Consider the following 12,957-nt stretch of genomic DNA (forward strand, 5'->3'; position numbering starts at 1 on the left):
GAAATTTGCCACACTTGTGTTAGCATATACTGCAATGAAATTTGCCACATTAGTATAGACATATACTACAATGAAATTTGCCAGACTGGTAGAGATATATTTTGCAATGAAATTTGCCACACTATTATAGACATATACTGCAATGATATTTGCCACACTATTATAGACATATACTGCAATTAAATTTGCCACACTAGTATAGACATATACTGCAATGAAATTCACCAAACTAGTATAGACTTATATTGCAATGAAATTTGCCACACTATTATAGACATATACTACAATGAAATTTGCCACACTAGTATAGACATATACTGCAATGAAATTTGCCAGACTGGAAGGGATATATTTTGTAATGAAATTTGCCACACTATTATAGACATTTACTGCAATGAAATTTGCCACACTATTATAGACATTTACTGCAATGAAATTTGCCACACTATTATAGACATTTACTGCAATAAATTTGCCACACTAGTATAGACATATACTGCAATGAAATTTGCCAGACTGGAAGGGATATATTTTGTAATGAAATTTGCCACACTAGTATAGACATATACTGCAATGAAATTTTCCACACTATTATAAACATATACTGCAATGAAATTTGCCACACTAGTATAGACATATACTGCAATGAAATTTGCCACACTAGTATAGACATATACTGCAATGAAATCTGCCACACTAGTATAGACATATACTGCAAAGAAATTTGCCAAACTAGTATAGACTTATACTGCAATGAAATTTGCCAACTATTATAGACATATACTACAATGAAATTTGCCAAACTAGTATAGACTTATACTGCAAAGAAATTTGCCACACTAGAATAAACATATACTACAATGAAATTTGCCACACTAGTATAGACATATACTGCAATGAAGTTTGCCAGACTGGTAGAGATATATTTTGTAATGAAATTTGCCACACTAGTATTAGCATATACTGCAATGAAATTTGAAACATTAGTATAGACATATACTACAATGAAATTTGCCAGACTGGTAGAGATATATTTTGTAATGAAATTTGCCACACTATTATAGACATATACTACAATGAAATTTGCCACACTAGTATAGACATATACTGTAATGAAATTCGCCAAACTAGTATAGACTTAAACTGCAATGAAATTTGCCACACTATTATAGACATATACTACAATGAAATTTGCCACACTAGTATAGACATATACTGCAATGAAATTTGCCAGACTGGTGGAGATATATTTTGTAATGAAATTTTCCACACTAGTATAGACATATACTCCAACAAAATTTTCCACACTATTATAAACATATACTGCAATGAAATTTGCCACACTAGTATAGACATATGCTGCAATGAAATTTACCACACTAGTAAAGACATATACTGCAATGAAATTCGCCCCACTATTATAGACTTATACTGCAATGAAATTTGCCACACTATTATAGACATATACTACAATGAAATTTGCCACACTAGTATAGACATATACTGCAATGAAATTTGCCAGACTGGTGGTGATATATTTTGTAATGAAATTTTCCACACTAGTATAGACATATACTCCAACGAAATTTTCCACACTATTATAAACATATACTGCAATGAAATTTGCCACACTAGTATAGACATATACTGCAATGAAGTTTGCCAGAGTGGTTGAAATATATTTTGTAATGAAATTTGCCACACTAGTATTAACATATACTGCAATGAAGTTTGCCAGACTGGTAGAGATATATTTTGTAATGAAATTTGCCACACTAGTATTAACATATACTGCAATGAAGTTTGCCACACTATTACAGACATATACTGTAATGTAATTTGCTAGGCTGGTAGAGATATATCTTGTAATGACATGTGCCACACTAGTATAGACATATACTGCAATGAAAGTTGTCAGGCTAGTGTAGAGAGATGTACTACAAGGAAATTTGTTAGGCTAGTGTAGAGATAGAGATAAGGCATATATTTTAACAAGTACAGCTGATTTGGAGAACAATCATAAGTTTATGTTTCAAGAAACCCAAAAAAAGAATGTCAAATGAAATGTTTACGCCTGGATATTGCATACATGCCATTAAAAAATATTTTGGCAATGTATTTGGGCTATATTATTTAGAGCTTTAAAAACTGGACTCAGTTGCGAGCACTATTGACTCTGAAAAGTGTGTCAGCATCTTTGATGAAACTTTGTGGCCAGGTACTGCAACAGAATTTCCAAACTGAGAATTATCCTTCCATGATAATAAATTATCCTTCCAGGCCAATAAATGTCCATACAATGTTTTTAAAAGGACAAAGCAGTAAAAAATGTGTGCAACAATGAATCTTTTACCTGGCCATCACATATATATATTGTATTATTACAGTCTAATAGAAGCATATACTTTATTCAAATTTGCTTGTCTGGTGGATACATAATGTCATATTGAAATCTGCCAGTCTGACTGAGATGTAATGTTGATGGAAATTTACCAGACTGGTGGAGATACACTGTTGTATTGAAATTTGCCAGTCTACTGGAGGCATACTGTTGTATGGAAATTTGCCAGTCTATTAGAGGCATATTGTTGAATAGAAATTTGCCAGTCTATTGGAGTCATATTGTTTTAAAGAAATTTGCCAGTCTATTGGAGGCATATTTTTGTACGGAAATTTGCCAGTCTATTGGAGACATATTGTTGTATTAAAATTTGCCAGTCTGGCAGAGATGTAATGTTGATGGAAATTTACTAGACTGGTGCAGATATACTGTTGTATTGAAATTTGCCAGTGTATTGGAGGCATATTGTTGTATGAAAATTTGCCAGTCTGGTAGAGATTACCCAGCTGAAACAGATCTATCAAAAGTACAAGATAAGTTGCCTTCACACGATGCTGTGTTGCAGTGCACCTTAAGAAAAATATAACAGTAACTCTAACCAAAAATGCAAGAACAGTGACTTATCAATATGCATATCTTAAGACGATGACCAAATCATGTAAAAAGTTTCACGGCAATCCAATGAAAACCATGAGACTAATAGCATTCATAAGATTCTGCCATATACCACATACAGCTGCAAGTCAAGAAAGGCAATATTTCTAACAAAAATCCCAGGAGTAAAGTGAGTTGCTGACATGTGGATCTTTTAACGATGATCATAATATATGCCAAGTTTGATAGTGACCCATTAGAAACTCTAAGACTAGTTGTATTCAAAAGATTCTGTCATACACTGATTGCAAGTCATTAAGTGCAATAACTCTGTGTGTGTGTGTGTGTGTGTGTGTGTGTGTGTGTGTGTGTGTGTGCTTGTGTGTGCGATTCTTGTTTTAACATAGCTTTAACAATTTTTCAGTCATATCGCTATGATGTCTGCTGTGTGGCAGTTCATAGCAATATCCAGCACTGTGGCATCATGCCACAGACATGTAGGTAGCATCATATCCCACCCAGTCACATTATCCTGACACCAGGTCGACCAGTCCTAACACTAACCTCTTAATGCTGAGTGCCTAGCAAGGCAGCTGTTAGTACCATTTTTATAAGCCTTTGGTATGACTCAAGCTGGTTATCGAACCCATGACCTCCTGCATCCAAGGCAGATGCTCTAACCACTAGGAACTCTGGCCAAATTGCAGGAGCAAACTGATTTGTCTATATATACATCTTCTGATGAGGTTCAGAACATTTGCAAAGTTTCATGGAAATTCACTGAAAACTGAGACTAGTTGCATGCACAAGAGTTTCTTACACATTGTATTTGGTTTCAAGTCAATTAGGGCAGTAACTCTAATACAGGTTGTTAAGTGGTTTGCTGAAATTCATGGGTAATGACCATGACATTTACCAAGTTTCATAGCAATACATAACCTGTTGCATCCACAAGACTGTGTGATGGAAGTAAGGATGGACATGAGGTTTCTGTTATATCCCTGCATCTGGCGTTGACATAAAAAGAAAAACAGAGAAGCACAGGAAAGGTTAAAGGAACTTACTTGGCTAGAACTTCTGCATGCTCATCAAGCATGTCCTCTGTCATTGGTGCTGGTTCCTGTGTAACTGGAATGTACATCTGCTCCCCTGTGTACAGTAGTTTCAACTCCCCATGAGGAGCAAGTCTGCCCTCAGGTCTATGAGTCAAGCTGTCTTTAAATGATGACTCACTTGTCAATGACACTGTGTCATCTTCTGTCTTGGAATTTATTGCACTGGACCCCTTGACTTTCTCTTCCTTTTCTGAATCTATAGACTGGTCTGCAGTCTCAATTTCAACAGTAGACTCATCAACAGCCTCTATTTCTGTTTCAGACTGTTCTAAGCTTTCTTTTTCAATCTCAAACTGGCTGTCTTTTTCTTTGACTGTATCATTCTCTTCTTCGCATTCAAAAAACTCATCTTCACTAGAACTGTCAAAAGACTGTACTTTTTTAGGATTTTTTCTTGGACTGGAACTGTAAACTGTCTTCACTTCTCCTTTACCCCCTGGCTGAGAAAGACCGGAATTGTGTGCAGCAGTTGAAGCAGTTACTTTATCTCTAGGTGAACTTAATGGACTGTCTGGTTCACCTGTATACCCTTTGTGAAGCTGTTCCCTCTTTATTTTTCTTTCAATACAGCAGTTTAACATCTGAAAGTTAAATTAAATTAAGACCATATATTCGATATTTTAGCCTGCTTAGCCCCCCCCAAAAGTATTTAATATATAGACTTCTACAACACCTATATAAATCTGATATTAATCTTCAAATAAAGAAGATACTGAACCTCTTTTCGCTAGAAAACAATATTTGATATTGTTTAATTTATTAACTTGACTAATAGAAGAATTATGAAATGACTTTCAAGTGCTTAGAACAGCTTTGTAATTTGATAATTTGCAGTAATTAAGTACTATATCAATCAGTGCTACGAAAAGAGTTCCCAGCAATTTGTTTTGGACTGCTCCTGTCTCCTAAGAGGTTAGAGCATGTGCCTTGGATGCGAGAGGTCACAGGTTTGAACCCCGGCTGAGTCATACCACTTATAAAAATGGTACCAGCAGCTGCCTCACTTCGGGCTCAGCATTAAGAGGTTGGTGTTAGGGCTTGTCGGCCTAGTGTAAGGATAATGTGAATGGGTGGGACATGATGCTACATGTCTGCTACATGAAGCCCCAGTGCTAGACATCACTATGAACTGCCACAATGCAGACATTGTTAACAATGTGACTAAAACTGTTAAAGCTATGTTAAAAATCCAAATCGCACACAATTTACTAATGCTAACTGTACTGGGGCCCCACGTGGCCGAGTGGTCTAAAGCGCTCTCCGTTACAGATCACTGCCATCTCACCTCTGTCTGCGTGGGTTCGAGTCTAGGATTCGGCCAATGTGGGTATGTGAGAAAGCTTGCCAGTAGCTTCTCGAGGGTCGGTGGTTCTTGCCAGGGTTTTCCCGGGTTCTTCCTCCACCATTAATACTGGCCGCCATGCATAGCCTATCATGTGCTGAAAAATGGCATTAAACCCTACAACAACAACTAAATGTACCTCCTAATCAGACACCACCACAAATCACGATAATTTTTATAACATCAACTGTCCTGCTCTGTGGTTCAATGGACATTTATCTATGGGTCAGAACCAATATTAGTTAATCCCACTACATTTATTACAAAATTATACATATAAAGTTCATCAAATATATTGACAAGATTGAAATCACTGAGATTTGTGTACATTAACATTTGGTTCTCTGACCACTCTCATGGCCTAACAGCATACACTTCAGATGCAGGAGGTTGCTGGTTCAAACCCCAGCTGAGTCATACCATTGACTTAGAAAAATGGTACTTACAGCTGCCTCACTTGGCACTCTGCTTTAAGAGTTATTGTTAGGACTGATCAGCCTGGTGCCAAGATAATGTGAATGGGTGGGACATAATGCAACATGTCTATGGGAATGATGCCCCAGTGCTAAAACATCACTATAAACTGCCACACTGCAGACATCGTAGCAATATAACTAAAATTGTTAATGCTAGGTTTTAACAAATTCCAATCCAATCCAATTTTGTTCTCTGTGCTCCAGGGCAGGGGGTAAACAATATCTCTTCTTGTGATGGTTACTAAATGAACAGGAAAATTACCTGGTTTGGTGAATCTATCCTCAGCTATTTAGGAGGACACAGTTATGAGCTGACGGATGGATGGAATAAATTAAGGCATCAGAGCACAAAATCACTGTCAGATGATGAAGTGTGAGAATAGAATTTAATATCTAGCTTGAATGAAAGTATCAGTTTTATCAATAATGGGAGAGGAAGTATCCATGCTTACCTGTAATTTCTGATACAAAAGGCATGTTCCCAAGTTAGGGGGTCCTCTCTCTATTCTAAAATGTGTAAACAAAATATGCATAAATAATTTCTCATTTGATACTTAAAACTCTGCTTAGCAACCAAAGTCAAACTTTCCTCATTTATTCTAATAAAAATTATCATTGGACATGGACAATTCTATTTCCATAATTTCAACATTTGTCCAAATTACTATACTGTAAGACTGGCTTCCATATTATGAACTATATTTCCAAGAAGAAACTTTCAAAATGATAAAAACTATCTGCTACATGGCTCATTTCTGAGAAACAATCCCTGGTAGGTACCGACTGTAAGAAACCCAGTTCAGTGAGATCTCCCCATCTACATCAAATACTACCAGTGTTGTGACAGGGATACACTAAAAATAGTTTTAGGTCTAGTGAGATCTCCCCATAAAAACCTGGTAGTACATGTGCTTGGACACTGATAAATTGAAAATGGGTTTAGATTCAGTGAGATCTCCCCGTTTACATCTGGTAGTATATGTTTTGTGACAGTGACAAATTGCAAACGGTTTTAGGTTCAGACTGACTACTGCATGCAGTTAAAAATACCTGGACTCCCATTTAAACAGACATGATGATCCCTAGCACCTGTTGAGTATCTAACTGATAAATCCAATAAAACGTGTTGCTGCTGAAATTGATACGGGCCATTGAGGGTTCTCTACAGAACTGGGTATTGTTACATGATGTAGATACCAAACTGCTGCTGAAATGCAAAGCAACTTCAGTCTGATGCTGAAAATGGTACTTTTGTACTGTGTGAGATTGTGTAAAATCAAGATGGATGACAACTTTTAAGTTCGAATTTAAAAAGCACCTATGGACAGGTTTGCTCAAATTTTTAGCTGATTCAAACCACAAGACTCTTCAGGTATATGCAAACCAAGCTTCCAGGTTTAGTATAGGCCATCTAAAGTGTGCATCTGAGATCAGAGTTTGCGTTAAGAAATAACTCCTACTGGATTAATATTACTGACCCCACATACTAAAGGGATGCCAGGTGTGAAAGAACTTAAAAACAATATATATATAGATATATAAGTCTGCACCATTTATTAATTTTCATTTTCAGTTTGTTATTGTCAATCTGTTGTTTTATTTAGACAGGAAAAGCAGGGACTTCCACTCACTCATCAATGATGTAACTGTAGTCCCATCTGTACCGCAGCTCAAGCAAGAATTCCTGCCACACTTGTCCGACAGCATGTAATCCACTGTAATTCTGGTTGATCACACACAAACACACAGACAGACGGTTGAGCAGACTGCCAACTGGAGCCGATTTCAACTGCTTTGGAAGTTCCTTGAGCAGAAAAGTATACCTTTTATGTCATAAAGATCAAAATCACTATCAGCCTGTCATGTCCTTGATATTCATTGCAATTATCACCAATCTTCTTCATCAGCATCTATATCACTCAATGATTTTCTTCCATAGTTACATCACTGTTTTCATTCAGTTATTGCCATTATTATCATCATAATCATCAACGTTATCAATGAGAATGTAATCCCCATCAATGTCACAAAAATCACTACCGCCATCAAAATCGCACATCACATATTAACAGTATAGGGCACTTTATATCACCATTGGATCACTTACAAATTAATAATTACAGATAATGTTAATCTTCATTTGGCATTTGTTCATCACCCATTTAGTGTCTGTTGACCATTCATTCATTCATCATTCCATTTGCATTTCAAAGGTTTACATAAATATTTCAGGGTGCTTACCTATGATTCATCAGATTAATACACTAAAGAGTGACTAGAAAAATAACCATAACAAATTTCACTCCTTTTCTTAACCAATCATTGACCATAAATTTATTTTACGAATAGTTGCTTAATACTCTCACGAAACTGTAGGTTAAGAATGAAAGTTTTAAATCTTTGTTATATTCTTTGGTCACAAACTTAAATGAAGTAAAACCAAAGAGTTTTATAAAACTTAACAGACAATTTAATTATCAAAGTTATAAATGAAAAATGTGAGAGGAACTTTAGAGTATTATAAAGTCAATCCAAACTTGTCCTGATAAAGTCCTAAACAAAAGAAAAGTCCCTTATAAATTTCAATACTGGATATGTACTGGTCCTCCAAGAACAGTGATGTTGTCAAGATGGCACTGTCCAGAATTCCTTCGAATAATTTATAACAGTTCTAATAATATTACTGTCAAAATAATAAGCACTTTCTATTTCCACTGAACAGTATAACAAATGTTTTTCCCCTCAAAAAATATAGTACAATATAAAACATGTCTGCAGACTTACAACAAAAACACATTAAGTGTGAATGACTTCAAAAAATCAGAATGAACCAGATTATTTTTCTCCTATATACACCATAGATTGCAAATGTACTTTACAACAGACCAAACATGACAGCATACACTACTGATTTTACATCAAATTAATCATATTCATATGACCTAGCACAACCAACGGAAAGCCACAGAATTATTCTGGAAACATTGCTATCCCATCAGTTACTGAGAAACCACACCATAGGTGCCATTTTAAGTTTTATTATTAAGGTTATTATTAATAATTGTCAACACATATTAAACATCTATTTACAGATCTATGCAAAATTATACTCAAGTCATGTAGGCCAGACTTAACTAAAGATATTATATACATATTACAGCCATGAACAAGAATATAATTATAAAAATGAGATAAAGTCATGTCACAGAAGTTACAAAAATATAGATATACATTACATCTAACATTTACATGCCATGAACAACAATTTTAAAATGTTTCGAATAGCAGATAATAGCACAGACTAGCTTGAAACACAAAACAGTGTTCTGTGATTTACACTTACTCTTTTGAGAGAAGTACTTCCAAGAATCAAAGTACGGTAAATACTGATGGTAAGGATGACTTAAGTGATGCCAGTCTAAACAAGGTATGATGAAAGAACAGAACACAATAGATATTAATATTATTGGTCCCCCTTTTTATATCTGAAACATTTTTTGAGAGAAATTATTATAATTTCCTTTTAAAAGCAATTTCTGCTATCATTTTCAGACAATGTCATCAGGGAAACAAATCCATGGGAGATAAATAGTATCCTGTCTGATCATTTACCTAAATTTGAATTGCCTCCCCTAAAATAAAATTAACATTAAAATCAGTGGCTATATAATTGGCTATACTAAAGTTAGTAAAACCGTAAGTTTTTTCTTTCTTTTAGAAATACAAACCATGTTTGGTAACAGAGAAAGACATGGTATGATAAGCATGGAGGGATCCAAGCCAAAAGCAAGAAGATGAAGCTATTTATATTCCATAGCCCCCAAAAATGTATGTTAGGAGACACAGCACTGTGTTTAAGATTGTATATATAGGAAACAAGTGTGAACTGATGGAAAAAATAACAGGCAAGAGGAAAAAAGGTTAAAAGATGTTAAAACTAAATAACTATAAACAGAGCAAGACACTACAAGTTTAATACATGTACACAATTTGACAGAGATAATTTAAATTTGGAGTTTTGCCTCAGAAACCAAGTATGGATAAAGTATGAATAGATAGAAAGATGAAAGGTAAACTCGTTGACAAATTGAAACTGAAGATTGTGAAAAGTAAAAGGTATAATTGGACAAATAATATAATATGTGTACCAGGTTTCAAGAGATATTTTTGACAGGTTGAGAATTATGTTCCAGAAACAAAAGCAATGGCATGAATGTTGGATGAATTGGTGAACAGATAAATGGACCAATTAATTAAAAATATTACAACTGATGAATATTGAATAGCCAACAGAACATTAACATATATACTCCAGAAACAAAAGTGTGTATCATGGCCCAAAAAACCCTGACAAATGTTTAAAATATTGAAACTGAAAAATTATGAATAGGAAAAGGCATAACTGGACAGCTAGTTTGATATATGTACAAAGTATCAATGAGATAACCTGAACAATTTTTGAGTCATATCCTGGAAATAAAACTGGGATGGATGGAATGAATCAGTTTCTATTTCTATATCCCTACCAACTTCATTGCACAAGGGATAATAAAACCAATTAGGTCTTTTGATGAAAAGAATTTGCAGGCATACTGATATATTTACCTTGACATTTCCATGTGGGACTGTGGTGATTTCTTGTTCTTCTTTTCCAGACTCTGCTTTTTCAACATCTCTTTCCTTGGCAACATTGGAAGTTTTTGAAGCATCAGGAAACAGAAACTGAAAAAGACCCCAATAGATTCTGGCATTCAATTGTTTGAAAGGAATTATACTGCATGATGTAAATGTTGATAAGTTTTAGAGAGAAAGACTGATATATCAGAGTAAGCCGAACCCTGAACATCCATTATCAAATATACTTAATATCAAGTAAGTTATCTCTGCCAAGTAGGCAAGAATTTTCAGAATTTTTTTGGTTGAAAAACTGACAAAATGCAAATGGATTGCATGCAACCAAACTAAAAAATACTGTAAAGCACACTCACGAAAATGATCTGATTGATGACATCCTGTGACAGTGGCAGATGTTTGGGTGTGATGTGGGTGTGTCTTGTTGCAGCCTGAGTCATGTATGACCCAAGGGCAGGAAGGCTGTACGAGACAGAGGGTTCTGTTAGCTTTTGAAGAGCCTGGCTTATATCACTAGTTTTCTCTGGAAGGGTTTTAAAAAATTGCATGGTAAAATTCACATCTATTTCACCCAAATATTAATTAAACATAGACATACAATAATTAATGTAAATCAAAAAATTGCAGCAACAACAACTTTGTAATAATTTAATATATTGTTCATGTAAAATATTATGACATGATTACATGAAAAAACATGACATATTACTGATGATCACATGTAAAAACATATGACACATTACTGATGATCACTTGTAAATGCATATGATATATTACTGCTGATCACATTAAAAGCATATGTTACATTACTGATGATTACCATATTTACCAAATATGTTGGGACACGATAAAAAAATTATTTTTTTCCTGTCCCAGAACTTATGTCCCAAGACTTAAGAAACGAAATAAATTTGTATTGCATTTGTGCTTGCCCCCCCCCCACTGCACGTTGCAATAAAATAGATAAATACAATGCTTAATTGATAATTAAAAGAAAGAAACTAACCTTGTGTTATCATTTATTCCTTTTTTCAACACTAGCATTAAAGAATACAATATTTCCACAAAATCCGTATAAGTGGCGTAGGCTTCCATACTGTAGCGTGTATCAATTATGTCCGATACCACACACCATGTTGTTCATTGACATGAACACTAACAGTTGTGTGTGGTTGTGCTGAAAGGTTTGAACATGTTATCCGACTGAAAACTGGAGCCAACAAAATCGCAAACAAGACGGAAATAGTCAACTGATATCTTGAAGACGCCATACATGCATGACACAGTGTTGGGTGCAAAATAATCAAGACTGAATTATATCCAGGTCTACTGTATGACAGTATGTCGCAAATAAAAATCATCATTTGAAAACACACATTCACTTGAGTGTAATTGACAATCTTTTCACCAGCTCAGGTTACAACATTATCCTTACTATTTACCCACAGACATCAATGCTCCTTTGTATTAATTGTAACCACATATGCCAAGCACATAGAAGCCCTGGTGATGAATAAACACGAAAGGCAGCAAGCAGTTAATTCCTTCTTTAAACCTACCGACAGGACATCAAAGACAAAAGGTTATTTTTATTAAAAAGCAAGCCAATCTCAGAAGCTGACTTTGGTTACTTTTTTTTAAAAAGGATATTAATACAAAGGTTACTTTATTGCAAAGCAAGCCGACATCGGAAGCTGACTATGGATTCTGTGAAGTGAGCTGATTTTTTTTTTAATATACAAAGCTGGCCAAGATATGAAATTAAACTTGGGTTCATTTTCACCTGTATTCACGGGAATTTCAAAAATAAATTGAAACAATGGAACAAATTTTAAAGTGACACAATATAGTACTTTGTGCACAGATGTCTATGACCCAGCAATATTTGGAGAAAATAAAATCATGTGATGAATTCGTGAAGGCCAGAAGAGAAGCAAATGATTTCGCAAACAAGAGGGAAATAACTAATATCTTGAAGACAACTGCCATTCACGCATGGCATGGTGTTAGGTGCAAAATAGCCAAGATTAATTTATAACCAGATCTACTGTATGACAGTATCTCGCAAATAAAAATCATTTGAAAACACATTCACTTGAGTGCAAGTGACAATCTTTTCGCCAGTGTGGGTTACAAAAGTATCATTACTATTTACCTGCAGACATCAGTGCAGCTTTATATTAATTATTACTACTGAATTCAATCACAAAGAAGCCCTGGTGGTAAATAAACACAACTGGCAGCCAGCAGTAAACTTCTTCTTTGAACTTACTGACAGGACATAAAAGACAAATGTTATTTTTATTACAAAGCAAGCCAACGTCGAAAGCCGACTTTGGACTTGGAAGCCGATATTTTTTAAAGGATATTAATACAAAGTTATTTTATTGCAAAGCAAGCTGACCTTGGAAGCCGACTATGGATTCTTTTAAGTGTGCCAATTTTTTATTTTTTAGC

At 34.9% G+C, this 12,957-nt stretch overlaps 1 protein-coding gene across 3 annotated transcripts in view; it reads right to left on the reverse strand.

Moving 5' to 3' along the window:
* LOC149795072 (rab3 GTPase-activating protein catalytic subunit-like) overlaps window positions 1–12,957 on the reverse strand; it is a 100,114-nt gene that overhangs the window by 38,340 nt on the left and 48,817 nt on the right. For all 3 annotated transcript variants that reach the window (XM_089964776.1, XM_089964774.1, XM_089964777.1), the window contains 5 exons: window positions 10,857–11,023; window positions 10,474–10,590; window positions 7,500–7,672; window positions 6,321–6,375; window positions 4,000–4,631 (listed from right to left, as the gene is read on the reverse strand). In XM_089964776.1, the coding sequence (XP_089820902.1) occupies window positions 4,000–4,631; window positions 6,321–6,375; window positions 7,500–7,672; window positions 10,474–10,590; window positions 10,857–11,023 (1,144 nt within the window). The remainder of the gene's footprint in view (window positions 1–3,999; window positions 4,632–6,320; window positions 6,376–7,499; window positions 7,673–10,473; window positions 10,591–10,856; window positions 11,024–12,957) is intronic.

This window comes from Sinohyriopsis cumingii, chromosome 7 (assembly GCF_028554795.1).
Source record: "Sinohyriopsis cumingii isolate HCF-2022 chromosome 7, ASM2855479v2, whole genome shotgun sequence".
Taxonomy (NCBI): Eukaryota; Metazoa; Mollusca; class Bivalvia; order Unionida; family Unionidae; genus Sinohyriopsis; species Sinohyriopsis cumingii.